This window comes from Sceloporus undulatus, chromosome 1 (genome assembly GCF_019175285.1).
Source record: "Sceloporus undulatus isolate JIND9_A2432 ecotype Alabama chromosome 1, SceUnd_v1.1, whole genome shotgun sequence".
NCBI classification, from domain to species: domain Eukaryota; kingdom Metazoa; phylum Chordata; class Lepidosauria; order Squamata; family Phrynosomatidae; genus Sceloporus; species Sceloporus undulatus.
Window position 1 is genome coordinate 291,681,860 of NC_056522.1, and position 20,347 is coordinate 291,702,206.

The 20,347-nt window shown below is 39.5% G+C and overlaps 1 protein-coding gene across 1 annotated transcript in view; it reads right to left on the reverse strand.

The window, feature by feature from the left end:
* NELL1 (neural EGFL like 1) overlaps positions 1 to 20,347 on the reverse strand; it is a 657,613-nt gene that overhangs the window by 51,337 nt on the left and 585,929 nt on the right. Inside the window, 1 exon segment of the mRNA XM_042459591.1 lies at positions 10,661 to 10,801. Coding sequence (XP_042315525.1) covers positions 10,661 to 10,801 — 141 coding nt within the window.

The following is a 20,347-nucleotide window of genomic DNA, read 5'->3' on the forward strand; positions in this document are numbered from 1 at the left end:
TTCTACCTACTGCAGAGGTTGGTAGGGCCTTGTGAGCAAACCTAGGGTGGTGGTTTTGGGGGCCAGTTCATTATACCTTTTTAACATTATACTTATTAATATTCTACTTAACTCTTAACGTTGAGATGAGACAGGACTTCATCATGATATATGCTTCATCACCATAGTGATATAAGGCATAGCCACAATGAAAGCAAGTTCTGAATTACAGTAGGCTCATTTCCATTGTTTTCCTGACACCCAGTTGATCTTTTCACACAAAACATTCAGTGCTAATCTACAGTTAGCAGTATATCTACCTTTGCAGTTCTTACATGAATATGCATTTTAAAGTGGTATCATGCCTGGGTTGGAAAACAAGATAAACTGTCAAAGAGAAGAAGAAGAAAATAACCCTGCAAGAGTTCTAATTTCAACTTCAACGGTACATTAAACTATTACAGTGTAATCAGATGTGACAAATGCACGTCAGGCTTGCAACCAAAGTATGTACAAGTTAAAGCTATAAACAATGCTTTGACAAATCATTTTTCACATGCAACTTGTCATTTACAAGCAATTTATTTCCTAGTTTTATAAACTAAGAGCTAGGAGCATAGTTTAAAACCACTATTACAGTTTTGAAAGAAGCTGTAGAATATCTACAGTGCTACTTAGGAAACTTTTAATGCTGCTGTGTTTGAAATACCGTCAGCCATAACAATTTTTTTAAAATACTGTCAGTCCTAGGTTATTTTTTTTTCTTTCAATACTGATTCACTATAAATAAAAACTTATTAAAATGTTGTCAGTTTTATGTTCTTTAAAAGAACAGGATACTGCTCTAATTGTCCCCTTTCTCTGTTAAGTTACAGTTGATGGTTTGCAGTACATTAAAGATGGAGACTAAAGCTAAAAGAAAAAAAAAACCTTCAAAAGCTGGCAAATTGTGTTTGGTTCTTCCACTTCTGGTATGGTGACATACAGAAATAAAGAATATAAATAAACAAAAACATAAATAGTAAAAGTAGCACTCCATATGTAATGAAAAATAAAATTATTTTAATCTATTTGCTCACTTGTCTGCACTATATGATACTATGGTAGGAACGGAAAGAATATTCTCCATCCATCCATCCATTTATTCATTATTCATCTGCCTGCTAAAAAATGGGCTTCTCAACATTTGCAAAATTCAGTTGGGAAGAATACTACAGTTGTGGGAATTTTGCAGTTTTTACCTGGTATTCACCTACTCTGGAGAGTTTTGAGAAATTATTCTGCACAGAAATATAGATAATTTTCTACATTAGTACTGTGGCATTTAGTGGAAAAATCACTGTTTCCAAACCATCATAGGGGGAGGAAGGTTATGCAAGACTGCTGTTTTCTATGAAAAATACCCTCCAGCAATCTTGCATAATAAAAATCTTAAGTTAAAAAAATCTTCCATAAAAAGCAATCTTGTACAAAACAAATATATAGCCACATAGTTCTGTTATGCAAGATTTCTGCTTTCTGTGCAATATTTTTGTTGAGCTTCTCAGAACAGTACTCCATTTTTGAAGATGTCTTCTAATCTTTAGCTCTGGTGTTCAGTTCAGTTGTACTACAACGCTAAACTTTAGGGATGCAGTTAAGGCAAGAAGGGCAACTGTCAGTAGTTGGGTGACTGGAGTGAAATCTTCTACCAGCCAATCCCAGCTGGATGAGCAGTTATACCAGCAGATCCCTATTGTCAGCTGGTCTCTAGCAGAAGGGGGTTATGCCAACATAAAGGCAGTTTGGCTAGCAAAAAGATTATTTCACCTGATGTAAGAGACTTTGGACTCTTCTTAACACCCTACAGCAAGCACATTTTTGCATATAATTATGCTTTTAAAAAAGAACTTCAAACAGCGTCATGACTATCCCCTCTTACTATGGAGGTAAGGAACTTTTCAATTTCAGTGGATTAAATCAAGCAACAGATTGACTATATAGATTCACTATTCATGGCTGGCCAACAAATCACATTTTAAAAAAAGGAATAGACATTCACAACTGGCCTCCATTGTTATATTCCACTGTTAGCTATACCACCAGGCTACACACATCTGACTTTCTTAGTACTTTGTTATTTTTGACTGCCCTAAGGCAAAAGAAGTGTAAAGGCTGAACTATTCTGCAAATGCTCTCATTAATGATCATAAAATGTTCATGCAACAGATTCTTCATGAAATACCAGAAGGTTGTAGACTGAACTCATTCTTAGAATATATCTGCACTGCAAGGCATCTTCTCCTATATCAGACAGTATTGATTTGTATTGCTTACACTGCTTATTTTCTTCTTTCTTTGTATTTGTGATGACATTTCTATTGGTGCCAAGGTACCTGATTCAAAATGGCAACATATCTCCTTTTCTTCTTGTTGTTGTGTGCCTTCAAGTAATTTCCAACTTTTGGCAAACTATCATGGGGTTTCCTAGGGCTAGAAGTGTATGACTTGCTCAAAGTCACACAGTGGGTTTCCAGGGCTGAGCAGGGAATCAAACCAGAATCACAGCCTGATGCTCAAACTACTATACCACACTGGCTTTCTTGCCTTTTCTACTTTCTTCCTGTACATCAGGTAGAAAGATGAATATCTATCTTTCCTGCTCCCTTTGGTGGGTGTTTAGGTAGCTTCTCAAACATACTTTTATTAGCTTGAAACACACAATCTAGCAGAGTTAGACTGAAATATGTAAAATACACATATTGAACCCACAGGATTTTCAAAAAAGCTGATTTAGCATTCAATGATTGATTCAATGGGTCTACTCTATTTGGGCTAGCAATTGGATTTAGTGTTTGTATTTGCATATTGTTTTGTAATATTCATAAGATAATATTTAAAAGATAAGAAAGATAAGAAAATTTATAGCTAAGGCTGTGGTGCACAACTGCCTACAGCTGCTGTTTTCGTTTGGTGTGTTTTGTTTGTGGAGCATGACCCTGGAGAGAGATTTATATGCAAATTAAACACTGACAGCACTTGCCAACCACCTTCGTCTCTCTATAAATATTGCATCTGTTTTGCTTCTAAGATCAAAGCTGACCAGAGACATTAGGAACATATGGATGGCACCAAATGGAAGAGGTCATCAGTTACCAACCCTTAAGAAGAAGAAGAAGAAGTAATAATCTAGTACCAGATCAGGAATGGGATGGGGCCATGAGACAGGATGGGAAAACTGTTTGCCACTTGTCCTTTGTTTTCTGATGCCCAGCGAAAAAAACAAAACTAAAATGTCTAGATCATTTTTCTTCTGGCTGATTAGTTCATCATCTAGACCATCAACCCCATGTTGTTTTGGAGTTAAAAGGCAAGGCCTAGCATGTCATTAGCTCTGCTATTTACAGCATGAACAATGCCACTGATCTCTGAATGTGCTGGCGTTTGTCACACAAACACACAGTGCAATCTAATGTTTTTTAGCTATTTTTCAAGGCTAGGCCAGTTCTCACATGTGACCCAGAACTGTGTTCTGTATCACAGCATGGATATCCCAATCCACTTTGTAGTTTTGAATTGAGTGGAATTAATTTATTCTGATATCTGCCTGTATTCTAGTAGTACAGTCTAGTAGTTCTGCCTAAATATATAAAAAGAGTGGGAAAATATGCTGAATACCCCCACTTGTTTACTGTATAGAAATACTGTACTGTACTTTCAGGGCATGTGTACCATTCAGATCAACACTAGATCACAGCAGACAACTATTCTAAGTAGAAAATTGGTGACAGTCATTGTGATTTCAGTCTATAAAGTATTTCCCCTTGCATTACGGAGTGTTTCTGTCAGCCTTCCAACCACCTGAGTGGTGACATCCCTTTAATGATCAGCTGCAAATTTTAAGAACTTTAAAGTTATATCTGATTAGCAGAAATCTCTGTGCAATGTTCACATTTTAGTTTGCTCTATAGTTATTTCTAACATGTGGAACTATTATAAGCAAACAGAGAGTTCTCCCTTTAGTCACATTTAAAAACAAATTGATTCAAGTACTTTTAAAACATTATAGTCGGCTTCATACTGCATGGGGATAACTATTTCTCAAAATTAAAGCCTGTTGGACACCAATATAAATAGAGAGTAAAAACTGGTTCAATCTCTAAGGCATTGGACTGTAGCAGCAGATGGCTCAGCAATGCTATTTAATTAAAATAACCCCATTCATTTCATATTCAGTGTATGGCTTACACCTGGTGATAACAGTGTATATAATCTCTTGAACTGTCACATCACTATGTGGGTCAAAGTGAGGACACTGTATTTTGAAAAATAATAAAATAATAATAACTAGTAGCACTTGCAAAAAATATTGTATTGTGCGAGTGTTGCTTGTTTGAGGAGTGATCTATACTGTCTTCCAGGATATTCCATTCTGTTTCTCCTGATGCCTACCACCCTTCTCTCACAACAGTCAGCTAGCATTCCATTTTGGCTTTAATCCTCCCTAGCCTTAGAGTATTTTTTTCCTTATATATATTTGACTACATAAATAGCAGCACTCATGGAACTATTGGCTGTTAGTGTATATGGCACTGCTAAATTTTAAAGCCTGTACTTGCCTTTGATGTTGTACTTGCCATATCAATCGCAGAAATTTCTACAGGACTAACATAGTCTATCACATTTTACAGCTACCCTTTCCCTCTCTATAATGAGTTCATTGTGCCCCACACGCACACACACACACACACACACACACACACTCCTAATTGATATTTAGTGGTTTCAGTAGTCTGAGGCTTGTTTCAAGTGATGAATTGTACAGTCTGTGTGTAAGGGTGGGGTGGGGGAATGCAAGATGATTTTATTTCTACTCAGTTTTCTCATGTTCTTAGGGAAAGCAAAAACAACAACAACAAACCTATTCCTGAGTCTGTGCTACTTTTGTACATTATGCCCTTAACTACTGTTTTTGAACAGTAATAGTTTATAGAACTCCAGAGAAATACAGGGGGAACAGAGCATCTGATATATCATCACAACTATTAGTACCCCCTGTGGATTATTTCAGACATATTTATTTGCAATGGAATGATAATGTGGCAAAATTTTTAAGCATCCAATAATGACTTTACATAGGAATTACTTTCATGTGGACTATTATCTACTAAAGCCATGTAATACTGTGAAATTTGTTATTTTTGAAATAATCATGTCTGTAAAATCCACTGATGTAAATTTATTGGGCATGGATTACCTTTATGGCAATAATCAGTTCAGAACAGACTACAAAAAGATAGCTCAGTGTGGATATTATGTCTTTTAAAACACTGTTTTAAAATGCCATTTGTAGCCCATTTCTTTGCATTTGAGAGAACCTTGTCATAAATTCCTACAAATATCAATACATACAATAGTTAAGTGACATTTAACTCTACCTGAAGTTGTTTAAAATAACAATACAGATAGTGGTGGTTTTTTTTTAAAAAACTAACATACCCTGGTTTGGTGTTGATACTTGCAGTGTACATTGGTTTTCTTAGCAAGATTTATTCAGGGCAAAATTTTCGAAAAAGGCAACTGATAGACTGAGGAGGCATGATGGTTTATGCCAAAATTTTGGGTCATACAGAATCACATGGAAAAAAGCATTAACATACTAAATCTGCAATCCCATGGTTTCCAAAAGAGTGTTACAGAAGCAACTTTTAATCCCAGCTTTGAAGAAAAGGTGGAATATAAATCAAGGATAGGATAGGATAGGAGCTGCAATATATAACCAAACCCATTCTCTGTCCATGGAAAAGGAAGTCTATGGGGGGCAGGGAGAATGAGGTCTGACCTGGGAAGCCTCTATTGTGTGCAGAGTCACCTGGTCAGAACTACCCCAAGTCCTGAGATATCAGCACCAAAACCTGAGACCTAAGGATATTATGTAACCTGGTGCCTGAGCATTCTTAATTAGCTCATTTAATTTTGGCTGGGTTACAGCAGTCAGGGGTGCACCCCAATTTATACGAAGGTGGTTCGGGACATTAAATTGACAGAGGCCAATTCTGTTAAATGAAGATACAGTCTTCTCTTTCCTTACGCAGGGGATCTGTTCCAGACCCCCCTCCCCCCCCGCACGTAAGGGGAAAATCATGTATGCTTGTGCCCCATTGAAAATAATGGGGCATGTTCATGTGGCACGGCACAGCACGCCACGGGTGCACACACCATTCGTAACACTGTACTGTGGCTTCAGCATATGCTGAAAGCTGTGGAAGAGGAGCCCGTGTATGGCATGGGCTCACTGTATCTTTATTTAACAGAAATACTGAGACAAACATTCACTTATACATGCTCACAAAAACTGAAAAATAAAGGAGTTTGTATTGGGATAGACAAGAGGCTTTCTAACAGTGATAATTACCAAAGATGTGGTAATTACCAATTATGTGTGTGTGTATTTGTAATAATTACCAAAGATGTGGCTGCATATATGGTCTGCCCGCTTTTGGGTTCATGGTGGCTTAAGCTACAGTTCCATCTAGGGCCATGAAGGAAAAGCATGCACATCCAAAATTAAGGAAGACGTCCAGTACTCATAACAAGGATGACCCCTAGTGATTTTACAAACAGTGCCCATGGTAATATTATTAGACACAAAGGGCCAAAACAGATGGCCTGTTAAAGCCTGCTTACAGGCATCTTGGCAGCCTTGTGTTTACAGGCAGCATGCTCTGAAGCCACTGGAAACTGCTCAGATGCCCAGATGTGGGTGGCATCAAGATGTCCCAGCAGCGCAGTGTTTACATGCCATAAGCTTTTGGAGCATCTTGGAGCCACCCTGGGACTGTGGTGGGACTAGAAAAGATAGCCACCTGCCCCTATTTGGGCTGGCTCCAGGGGCTGTGGTTTGTGAATGTCACAGCTCCAATTTGTCTTAGGTGAGGGCAGCTTCAAGCTGTCCCTTCCTGGCCATCTGCTCTGGCCCTAAGTATCAAACACAGTTGCACAAAGTATGGCATTCAAATTAAAAAAGAGGTCTATTTTTTAAGTAATGGGAGCCTTGTTAGTCTGTTTGCAACAAGAAAAACAAAAAAGTCTTGTGGCACCTTAAAACTAACCAGTTTTATTTGGCAACTTCCAGTCCATGTTCAAAGATACTGAAATCTCTAATTAAATAAAGCTTATTAATTTTAAAGGTACTAAGAGACTTCTTCCACTTAAATATCCATTTTAAGAAAGGCACAAAAACATATACCCATAGTGTGTGTGTGTGTGTGTGTATGGGTACATGTTTCCATTGGCTAAAGCACATTACATGCATGCATGTACAAAATGTTTTATGCATTTTTCAAATGTTCATAGGTTGTCAAATGTATTTTCCTTTCTTTTATTTATGCCCAGAAAAGCATGAATTATATATCCAGTACTGTGATCAGTATATCCATTAATAAATATGTGATTGAGAAAATTTACCACATATCCCTGATTTATAATACTCAGTGAATCACTCATTTTGTGAAACACTTGTTCTTAGGAGAAAATCCACATGTTAGTTTTCTGCAAATGGTTTCACATGTACAGAGTGAATGCACAAGGGAAGGTAATGAATACACATTAATTGTACTCTCTGAAATGGGTGACAGGAAAAGGATGGGATGAGCGTGATGTTGCAGAACATGTGTGATAACTGTCCACCAATTGTGTGATAGTAATGGGAGCATCCTGCTTCTCTCCCATCACTTTTCCGTAACTTCTCCATACACTTCACAAAAAACAGGTAGCACATAGATTTAGTGAACATTTTGCTACTCAGAAGACAGCTGTATGTACAGTCAAGAAAAGACAGTCTGAAGATCATGACACACATACAAAGAACAGACAGACATAAAGGTGCTTCTTTCTTTTCTGAACAGACTATCACAGGTAATGGTCTGAGAGAAAACAGAGAAAATGCCTTCCCCTAGTCTTTTACCACTTTCCACACATGCACATAATACATAGGCTGAGATTCTAGATCAGCCACTTAGTTAAGTATATTTAGCTCCAAAACACACTACAGAAATAATCCAGTTTGAAACCACTTTAACTGTTCTGGCTCAGTGCTAGAGAATCCTGGGAATTTTAGTTTATTGTGGCGCCAGAGCTCTCTGACATAAAAGACTAAATACCTCACAAAAATACATTTCCCAGAATTCCCTAGCATTGACTCAGGGCAGTTAAAGCAAATTCAAACTGGATTATTTCAGCAGTGTGTTTTGGACCTAACTTACTTTCTGGCCCAACCTGACTAACTGGATAGATGTTTCTGCAAGCAATTGGCATTACTCTCCTGTTGGCTGAGGTGCAGCAGACTGAGGTTTCCACTCTCCTCCTACAAGTAATCCCTAATGCAATAGTCAGAAGCAGGATTCCTGTCACGGTTCCTTCTTGTACTGGAGATCACTCATGTGAGAGGTATACTGTGCCTGACTGACACGAGAACAGACTCTCATGCCTTTTAGAGTCTGCTGCCCAGTAAATCAGAACTGAGAACTTTTAATATCTTTATGTATTCCCTGAACGTCAGGTTGAGTCTCTGTCATCCAGAATTCAGAAATCTGAAATGCTCCAAAACCCCAAACTTTTTTCATGGGTGGTGGAGATAGTGATACTTTGCTTTTTGATGGTTCACACTCTGTTTCATGCACAAAACTATTAAAAATAGTGTATAAAATTACCATCAGGCTATGTATATAAGGTATATATGAAAGACAAATAAATGTTGTGCCTACATTTGAGTCCCATATATAGGCAAATACAGAGATTTCAAAATCCAAAACAAATCCAAAATCCAAATAACATCTAGTCCCAAGCATTTCAGATAAGGGAGTCTCAACCTGTACTGAATATGTAGGGATTATGAGTATGAACAGTTACAATTGCATGATTGTAATTGAAACAGTGATTTCCAGCCATAATACATAATGCATAGCAGTCCCTCTTTTTCATACATAAAACAGAGCATACAAAAATAATCAACACACACACTCATAATACAACACACACATATACAATGCAACACAAAATGAAGCACATAACACATAATCAACACACACACACTCACAGTATACAATACATACAATAAGAACAACCCTTTTTCTTTCGCATATACCCATAGAAGGGAAATATACTAACTATGGTCCAAAAAACAGAAATAATCCAGTCTGAGACCGCTTGAACTGTCCTGGCTCAGTGCTAGGGAATCATGGAAATTGTAGTTTATTGTGGTATCAGAGCTCTCTGATAGAGAAGGTTAAATGTCTCACAAAACTATAGTTCCCAAAATTCCCTAGCATTGAGCCAGGGCAGTTAAAGTGGTCTCAAACTGGAATATTTCAGCAATGTGTTTTGCACCTATAGTGGTAAGCCTTCACCTTTAATCTTGACCGTTCTTCCAGTACCACCTCCACCCAACCACTACAAATTTCCAGTAGCATCAGCCATCCCAAAGTGGTTCTGAGTGTCATCTGGATTTTCACTAAAAATGCACAAATTTTCCACTAAAAAACATGATAAATCCCTCCTTTTTTTCTTCATGATTAAATACCTGAGGTGATGAAAGTGCCCAGATTCAGCCCCAATTACCCTGTACATTGTTGGGAAAGCTCTTTGTGAAAACTAGATGAGAAAAATTTGAACAGCCTCAGCCCCAGATCAGTTTCATACTGATGAGTGCAGATTTTTCATGCACATACACATCTGTACTTGCATACACATACACAAATAGTCCCTTCAACAAAAATTAACTTTTGAGCAAGATCACTTATAGCAATCTGAAAACTCTTGTAGCAATCTGGGGAAAAATGTTTTGTGTGCATGAAAAAAAAATTTGTACACCCTCCCCACAATTTTCATGCAAAACCCGCAAGTATTTCCACACAGAACAATTTTCCCAGTCTCTTTGGGATACATGAATACTGAGCAAGGTGCACAGAAATATTTGTCCTCTCCTCCAGTGGGGGGAAAACTGCACATATTATTTGAGTATAAAATAGTCAAACATTAACATTCATACTCCTTTTCCAGTGAAGCAAAAGGTTACAGTGAGGATTTTTACCACTTGAAAATAAACTGAACTACTTGTTGAGAAATACATGAACAGTTGAAACCTAACACAATGCAAATGAAAGAAAATTCATTTAGTGAGGATAAAATGCTATTTTGTTTTTTTAATGCATTGATAAATGCTTTTGCTGGAATTTAAAAATGAAAAATTGGAAGGCTTGAATTGTTATGTATTACAGCCTATAGTTATATGCAGCATATAGCAATATAGACAAGGTATGCTTTGTCTCAAGTGACCCATTGAATATGATTAAGAGCAACCAATTCCAAACATGGCCTCTGAATGTCTGTTATCTATATCACATTAAGACATCGGATGAAAAGGAGGAAGGAAGGAGGAGAGGAAAAAAAGGAAATGTGACAGCATTTTTGAGTCTAACTGGTTTTTATTTTAGCATCAGCTTTCGTAGCTATAAACCTACTTCTTTTGATGCAGTACTTGGTAGCAATATCTAAATTACATTATGTAGAAAAGGGCTGAGGCCAAATAAACAGTTGGTTACATTCTAGGTTTATCAATAAACATTGTATTTGGTGAGGACTGTAGTTTGGATATAACACAATGCAGAACAAAAAGATAACTTCTCTGCTGATCTTTGCTTACCAACACAGGACTCCCCGGAAAGTGAATAAGTTCCATTGTCATAGAAACCGCTTCTGCACTCACAGTGGTACCACCCTGGGAGGTTAACACAGCGTGAATGGTTGTGACATTCAATGATCCCCTCAGCACATTCATCAATATCTGCCTCAGAGAAAAACACAAGCCAGCCAGGATATTAATTTCCTTCAACACCAACATTTCAGATACTTAAAACAACACCACCACAACCTTCTAGAACAAAACATAATATATATTTTGATGGAAGGGTTGGCAGTCTGTCTGAACCATATCAGAAAGTTGCCACCTCATACAGATTCACTCTTGGCAATATTAAGGTTGCATTATTTACAATAAAATATGCAAAGGCAGCATCAGATTTATATGCATTGCTGGCAAAAGATCAATTTTTTTTGGACTAGAACATAGAGCACTTTTTAGCCCCATGGTCAATGAGTGTTCTTGTAAGAAACCAAGCATACACAAATGACCTTTGGTGACAGTAAGTTTAATCAAAATAAACATCTTTCCAATGTATAAGTACTTATTTACCTAATCTACATGGCATGTGAATTACCAACATTATAAATGTATCAGTGAATGTTTAAGTGGGACTTTTAAAGAAGTACCCCCACCCACACACACACAATTCTAGCTCCTTAATTCTGAAATGTTAAATTTTGTATTAAATTTATACCCAGACTATCAATATGACACCAATTAAAATTAATGTGAAAACTTTCTTAATTCTGAATCTGTCATTTGTTCAAATTTCCTGATTTTGGAGGAGGAAAAAATCATGGGGAGCTGTCTTCCACAGAGCACTCTTCCTCTGCAGGATGAGTCTTTTTCTCCCATCACTGGTTTTCATAGGTGCATTCATTTACCTCTGTCGCCGCCACAACCCCATTCAGTTCACAGATGCAAAGTGGTCTGCACTGATTTAAAAATGGGATTAAAAGAGACTGTCCCCATAAAAACTGCAGGGAGGCTTTCCTACTACCTTCAGTGGATCTATGGCTTGTTCCCAATGGTTTTTCCACTTCTATTTGCAATAGACAAAATCAATGAAGGTACATGGGAGATTTGCAATAGCCCTTGGTCCCTTACTATCTTTCACAGCTCTGTACAGTCTGGGATATTTCAGTGAGTCTTTTCTTTGCCAGGCCAAAATTGATATTTGGGGATTTCAAAACAATAATAAATAAGCAAACAAATAAGAGTTACAATTTTGAGAGGGGAGTAAGGCTCAGATTGTATTTCTCTTTTGAAGCAACCATTATGAGATTCTGAAGTTGAAATCTTAACCTGAGCCTGGTTATGCTGGCATTTCTACAATGAGTAGTTGGTATGCTACATTTAATAACTTCAGCACAATGAATGTATCTTGGCAAGGTCAGGGAAATAGCACACTTATGACTGAAGCTCAGCTGTTCTAGTAAATCATGTGACAGCAAATTCAAATTAGTAGCATTTTGATTTCATTTCTGATGCTTCTACAAAGATGAATCTGCCAAGTATTTTCTGTGTGTGTGTTTTTGTGATAAATGGGACCACCCCAACTTAACATGGCTGGTCAGGTTGCGGCTGGGGGGGGGAGAAGCATCATTTCTGTGGCTCCATGGGGCCTGCCAGGGATCCCAGCATTCTTTCCTGGGCTGAGCAGGCCCGCGATTTGCCTCATGGAGCTGGGATTACATCTCCCAGTGTGCCGCGAGGAAGATGCCATCCTGGATTGGCTGAGCCAGGTTCCTGGTTACAGCCTATTGCAGGGGTAGGCAAGCTTTTTGAGCCGGGGGCCGGGTTGCTGTCCTTCAGACAACTGGGGGGCCGAAGCCAAAAAATAAATAATTAAATAATTTTTTTAAAAAAATTAAATATATAAATAAACCAGGACAAATGAGGGACAAAATTTTCAAATGGATGACACTTTTTTTAAAAAAATGGAGGACACGCGAAAAAATTTGCTGATTTTTAAAAAAATGTTAATATAAATGCATGTTTCTGAGGCTTCTATAGACAATTGCCCCCCAAAGGCCCTGGTGGCAATCGGCGGCCGGTTCCAATGCCTTGCCGGGCCGCATCCGGCCAGCGGGCCGCAGGTTGCCTACCCCTGGCCTATTGGCTGTGGGGCTGGGAGGGACAGTGCCTCCTCCCTCTCCCAGCTCCCTATTGGACAAGGGGCCTATATAAGGCCGCTTGGTAGACACCATTTTGTGCTAGGCTCTCCCACTGTCCCTTCCTTAATTCAGGGTGCTATATTCTCACAACTTTTTGGTGGCAGTAGCATAGGTCCTGAATTTGTTGGGCATGGTTTCCAGGGCTGTGTAGCACTGGATTGGGAGTCCTTCAGGACTCAGGAGCACTGAGGGCATGTGGTGTGGCCATTGCAGGGGTTACACTGATTCAGCATATCCCAGTGACTAGGGGGTTAACAGCAGCATGTGATCGTCCGCTTGCATGTCATTGATAGGGTGTTTCTGTTGCCCCTATGTCATCCTGAAGCTTGGCCGTGAGCAAGCAATATGGTTCATCAACCAACCAGGAGTTCACTGATTGCAGATCTGGACTTCATGCTTTGGGCCAATCCCAGCACTGTTTTGTTTGGCTATAATAAAGTGGTGGCCTTTCTTCCAAAACTGGCTTCTTGGTATTTATTGGCGACTCCCCTCCACAGCAATATACTGTATGTAGCCATCAAGTGTCATCTTGCTCTTGTTTACTTAACCTTAGTGCCACAGCAGAAGTATTTTGTACCTCCAAAGTTCTGGGCATCTTGTACACATCCAGTACTAACAATCCCATTTGAATCCATTTCAGTACCATGTTGTAATACAAAAAATACAGAAAAATCAAAGGAGCAAAATACTTTTGCAGGGTACTATACAGTGCAATAGTACAACAGATAATAGCAGAAAAATCTAACCTATTTCAGAAGTTAGATTCAGGGCTCATCTGCACTAACAGGAAAATGCAGCTTACTTTCAGGTTAGCCTGAGCTACAAGCCATGGCCTTATCTACACACACTGAGACAATTTCAGGAAAACTGTCCACACAATTCTCCCTTACAAACACAACCCCAGTCACATAAATCATAGTATGTGTAGCCGCATGGCCATGGTCACTCCATTTTTTCCTCCCCCCCCCCCCGGCATGCATTTGAATTTGCATAATTTTGAATTCCTTCCCCCCTCCCCCCCCCACACCAATGTCACGGATGTGGAGCACAGTCCACACACAAATGAAAACATTTGGATTTTCCATCAAAACCAGGATAAATCCCTCATTTTTTTTATCCGGGTTAAAGCCCTGAGGCGATGAAAGTGTCCAGATTCATCCCAAATTATCCTGTACAGTGTTTGGATAGCTCTCTGTGAAAACTCGGAGACCTGTTTTAACTGACAGTGTAGGCATACCTTCAGGCATAGATGGAATGAAGTGAATGAATACATATACATTTTTAAATAGTTATACATTCCCTAGAGAAAGCCAATAAATATATGCTGTTTTTCCAAAGGGTTCCCCCCCCCCAAAATCCCCAAGCTCTTCTCCAAAGTGTTGCCAATACAGACCTTACAATATGTAATAACTTTAGCTGGCTATTACTTTTACCTGGAAGGTAATCTCCTTTTTTTACAATGTATTTTGAAAGATTATGATTAAAATGATCAGATTAATTTTATGTTAGCCTTAAGTAATTAAGAGGCTGTAATATTTTTTCAGGCAGTTTATGGAGAAAAATGGTTGAATCTTCTGCTTAGAGAGAACCATTAAAAATACCCACTTGGATGGTTTTCAGTATCACTGCAGGGGATATCACTAATAATAAATGAGTGCCTTTCATAAAAAGGATGAATTGTTTTCATTCATTGAGAATTATTTCTATCCAAGAAGGCAAGAATTAAAGCAGACTAAAATATATTTCTTATCTCTGAAAATGTGATAACTATTTACATAGGGTGTTGCCATAGGATTTTGTTCACGTGTTGTTTTATCCAAATGACACAATGTCAGAATGAATCTTAGACTCAAGTGCATTTATACCTTATGGTATACTTTATACCTAATTACAATGGAAACCAAGACTTGCATTCATAGACTGTACTGCATCATCATCTTTCCTTTGGGTCCATATAGATGCCAATGACACTGCAAGGCACAGCCTTCACAGTATCATAAAGGATTGGAAATCTTGGAAAGGATAGAAGGGCTAGTCAATGTTATTCTGACATTCAATGTTCACTCTTACTTTATATACTCGACTATAAGTCGGCCTCATGTATAAGTCGAGGGTAGGTTTGGGGGCCGAAATTATGAATTTTGATATGACCCATGGATAAGTCGAGGGTAAAACTTATGGGTATACAACAAAACATTTAAATAATGAAGCCAAGGGAAATGATGCCAAAGAACCTACAGATGGTGAAATGGATTGAGCGAGATGTGGCTTTATTTGCTCAATTCTGCATGCCACCATAGCTCTTCTGTTTTTCCAGTGCAACAAATGGCACACTTTGATGACCGTCTCCTCTCAGGAAAAGAACAGAAGTGCTACAACATCATGCAGAGCGGCAGAGCAACCTGCTACTCTTCTGACCCATTTTGCATTTTTTATCTCATGCAGTAAAGTCTTAACTGAACTAAGTATGTTTCACCTGTGGTAAAGTCCAAAGTCTCAAAAGTGAAATAAGACTTTGGCCCTCAACAGACCAGCAAAATACATTGGTGTGAAGGCAGAGTGGAGGCGTGGGGGCTGCCCACTGGCCACCCCCACACCAGTGTCATGCTAGTGTCATGTTGCTTGACCAACTGCATGGTGGGTGGCATCACACTGTGTCTCTGCTGCAGCATTTAGACGCACTGTGCCAAAGAGCTGCGGAAAAGCTGGGGTGGCAGCGGCTATGGTAGAAGCCACTTTTTGCAGCTTCTTTTTGCACTGCAGACCTGCCAGGTTGGGGCTGTAGTGTGCAGCTGTCGCATCCCCAACCCAGGGCTTCCAGGGGCGAGGGGCCACTGCCTCTTAACGGCGGTCTGCTGAGCCCCTTAATTGAGTAAATACAACTTCAGGTTATTCATGCAGGAATCCCTCTTCTACTTTCCTCTACTTCATTGGTATTATAAATCCCTAGTATTCTGGTGTTGATTGTTTTCTTGGGTGAGCCTTTATATGACCCATCTAATTTAATTTTCCTTCTTTCACTTGGAAAAAAGGAACAGAGGTTTCTTTTAATTCATTTCTGTGGCACAATACCATCGAAAGCATATTTGATTCAGATTTATGTAGCTGGATGTTGACTGATTAGTACCTTACTCCCAAAGCATTCAAAATGTGAGGAATTTCAAGTCCTTATTATCATCTTTGAGTTATGAGGAAAGAGGTCAAGTGGTGTGATGTTATAGAAATTATGTTAGAAAGGTGAGGTATGGTAATAGATTGATTTTACAACAAATCACTGCTGAATCAGAACTGCCACATTTATCTATCTGTACAAAAGAGTTGAAAAGAGAAATAGAAACTTTACAAGACACCAGAAGATACCATAAAAAGCATTAGACAAATGGAAGAGCAGTTAATGCACCCTCAGAGTCAAACTGCAATACATACAAAAATAAAAGGGGAAAAATCAATAAAAAAGCCCCAAGTTCTAGGCTATTGTCACTCTTACTAAGCCAAAAACAGATGGAACAGTACTGCTGAACTGACAAGGAAGTGGCAAATTGAATGGGAGTTTGGCCTTGTCAAATAGAGTTCAAGAGTGAATCGGAGATAACAATGGGGCAGCAGTGGGGGAACCCAATGGTATCTGAACAGAAATGTTATATTCCTTAAAAATAATTAAAATAGGGAAGCTAAAGCTATCAACTCTGAGGGGCAATGGGGCTAGCTGTGTCATGCCCTCAGATACAGCAATGTATTCCTGATCTCTCCACACGTGGAAGGTATGGAAAGGGGGCATCCGCAGATCATTTTCTAATGTGTAGATTTGCCAATCTAGTGTGATCATCATCAAAGACCTGCCTGTCTGTGCCTTTTTGCAAATGCCTATCTAGTACAAATGAGGGAAAGGGTCTTTTCTTCTATGTTGTCCATTCAAACAACAACAACAAACATAAAAATCACCTCAGCATACTTTTTTGCCTCAGCATCTGATGATATATTATGCATGTCCTTATAATTTTTAGTTTCTTGCCTACTGATAGCTATAACATATATCCACAGTAGTATTTTTAATATTGTACATTACCAGAATATATTGTATTTTACATGGAGTACAGAAATATTTTGTTTAAAAAAGAAAAGAAAAGAAAAGTAGTACTCCTTTATGCAGGAAGGAAATTTTGTTGACTGACTGGCTGATTGAATTTATATCCTGCCTTTCTCCTGGGTTGAGATTCAAAGAGGCTTACAATATATTTTTGAAAAAAAAATGTTAAAGTGAAATATTAGTGTACAAAGGTTAGCAACATTATTTAAAAGCACACTTACAAACAGTTAAAAACACATTTAAAATTTAATTACCAGTAGATTAGAAATAAAGCTCACCACTTTACACACACATACTGGTGCTCAATAGTTAAAATTAAATGCCTGAACCTTTAAAAAAATAATAATAATCTTCAACTGCCTGCAGAAAGAGAGCAGGGAACAGGGCAGCCAGATCTCTAGTGGAAGGGAGTTGCTGAACCTGGGAGCAGCCACAGAGAAGGCTCTCCCTGTTTCCTCGTAAAACATGGATGCAAAGAAGTGGGACTGAAAAAAAGCCCTCCTCTACAGATCTTAAAACTGGCTCATATAAGGAGATGCATCTGAGAAAGTAGACCAAGTCTACAAAAGCTTATGCTACAACTTATTTCACTCAATTATAGTCTCCAAGATGCTCCAAGATCCCTTGGGATACTGATACTCCAGACTAAGACTCCTGCCACACTGAAGAATTAATACAGTTTGATGGCACTTTAACTGTCATGACTCTGTCCTATAGAATCCTGGGATTTGTAGTTTGTTGTGGCATCAGAGCTCTCTGACAGAGCTAGATATGTCACAAACTACAAATCCCAGAATACCACAACAGTGAGCCATGGCAATTAAAGGGGTGTTAAACTGCAATAATTCTGTAGTGTAGATGCAGCCTAAAATACTTGAATCTTTGAATTCTACTCCATTATGGAGATATACTTTTTCAGAAGTCTGGACTCAAGCCATGTAGGGTTTTAAAGGTCAAAACCAGCACTTGAATTCTTTCCAGAAACTGACTGATAGCCAGTGAAGCTGTTTCAAATGCCTTCATCTAGCCCTTTAATGACAGCACACATTGGTTTAGTACACCGGCAACATCTTTGGAATTGGGTGGAAAGGAGAGATAGAGTTGGCTGTATCAGCATACTGATGATAATCGGCTCCAGAACTCCAGATAAGCCCTTCCACTAGTTTCCTGTAGATGTTAAACAGAGGAGTCCCATAGGCCAAGGTCATGGAGTTAAGCAGGAATCCCCCAACATCACTTTCTGAGTTTGTCCCTTCAAGTAGGACTGGGACTACTGCCGAACAGTGTCTCCAAGTCCTGTTCCAGAGAGAAAGCTCAGAAGGATACCATTGTTGTTGATATAGAAAACAACGGAAAAATCCAGCATGGCCAACAGGGGCATCAAACAATGGCCCAAAAGTGCCACCGTCAGGCCAATCTGGGGGCGGAGCATGCACATGATGCCTGCCCCCAGATCTCTCAGAGGCCATGCTGGGGCCACCAAAACTGGCCCAAAACTGGCCACAAAAGGAGCAGTTTCTGTTGACTCTGAATTTGCAAAAAAACAAAAGAAACGAAAATGTCTACTCCACTTCAGATGCCAGCTTATAGAGCAATCAGATGTCATGCACTCACATGCAGCTTAATAACAATTTCGCAGGGTATGGCCCAGATGAAGGTATTGGCAGATCACATTCCACACTTAAACTTACAGACACAGCTGATATCTTCTAAGTCCTTGGAGGTTCTTTATCTTGAGTTACAATATGTACAAATATTTGCAAACTTGTGTCACTGGCTTCCATTAGCTTTGATGTCTGTTGTAACTCAGTGTACAGCTCCACAATCCACCATCAATCCAATCCAAACTACATATGACCTGTCTTCCAGTACACTTATATACTGTGATGGCTATGAGTCATCATTCTGTGCCTCGCAGTATGATGCAACCTTTGCAGTAAGTTTGCATCATCCCATATGCTCTGACTCAGCATTTTGAGAACAGTCTCACATGAGATGATGCATCCTGTCAGTCAAAATATTTTCCACACAGTTTAAGGGAACATTAATCCAACAGTTTCTTACTGCTCCTTTTCACAGCCCATTCAGGACCGCAGCAGCGGGTGCCCTCCGGACTGTGGTGCCTGGTTGCCATGGTCCTGCAGCAGTCCCAGAGCATTTGGGGTGGGAGCAGCCTAATGCACTATCTGCTTCACCCCAGGGACAAACTCCCCCTGTCTAGTTCCCCACGTAAGTCATCCACCAAGGTGACCAATGCAGGGTCATTACCATAGCCAGGCCTGAAACCAGACTGAAATGCATCTGGATAATCCATTAAGTATATTTTCAGCAGCTCTTCTCAGGTCTTGCAAACTCAGGACCATGGTTTTCTCCATCCAACTGTAATGAAGTTTTCCTCTTTTCTTACTGTCATCTATCCTACCAAGCATCACTGTTTTTTCTAATGAGTCATGTCTTGACTGAGTATAGGAAAACTTTGATTATTTCATGTCTTCTTTAAAGTTATGTTGAAGCCCAAATGGAAAGAACTAAGTTGGCTGTTGGGCAAATGAGAAAGGGATGAGACACCATGTCTCACTTGCCCAGCAGCTGTGCTGTGTTCCACTCACTGAGCGACACCTCCTTCTTGGGTTTCACCCAGTGCGATCTGAACCCCTCACCCCCTCCTAGTGATGCCACTGCCTCACAGTAGTTTGGATGATGGGAATTGATTTTTTCCCCAGCAACAGGGTATTGCCCTAAACCTGAAGTGGCAAACCTATGGCACACATGCCCTCTCTGGCACGCGAAGCCATTTCTGAGGGTGGAGAGATGGGAGGGCGAGAGAAGAGTAGGAACAGGCACACATCTGTTCCTCCTCTTCCCCCACCCTCCCGTGCCTTTAGCTGCCTGGAAAGTCCCATCCCTTGAGAAATCCTGCCCCCTGGCATTGGGTAACATCCTGTGCAGGGATGCCTTTGAGTCTGAGTACTTGGTCTCTAAAAGCAGGGGTAGGCAACCTTTTTGAGCCGGGGCCAGGTTGCTATCCCTCAGACAACTGGGGGGGGGGCCGAAGTAAAAAAATAAATAATTAAATATTTTTTTAAAAAATTAAATATATAAATAAACCAGGACAAATGTAGGACAAAATTTTCAAATGGAAGACACTTTGTTTAAAAAATGGAGGACATGTGAAAAAATTTGCTGATTTTTTAAAAAATGTTAATATAAATACATGTTTCTGAGGCTTCTATAGACAATTGCCCCCCAAAGGCCCCGGCGGCAATCAGCGGCAGGACCAGGCTGGGGCCAGTCCCAAGGCCTCACCGGGCCGCATCCGGCCCGTGGGCCGCAGGTTGCCTACCCCTGCTAAAAGGTTCGCTGTCACTGACCTGAGCTATCCTTGCTATTATGAAAAACATTTTGAGTGTCTTGGTCTTGAAT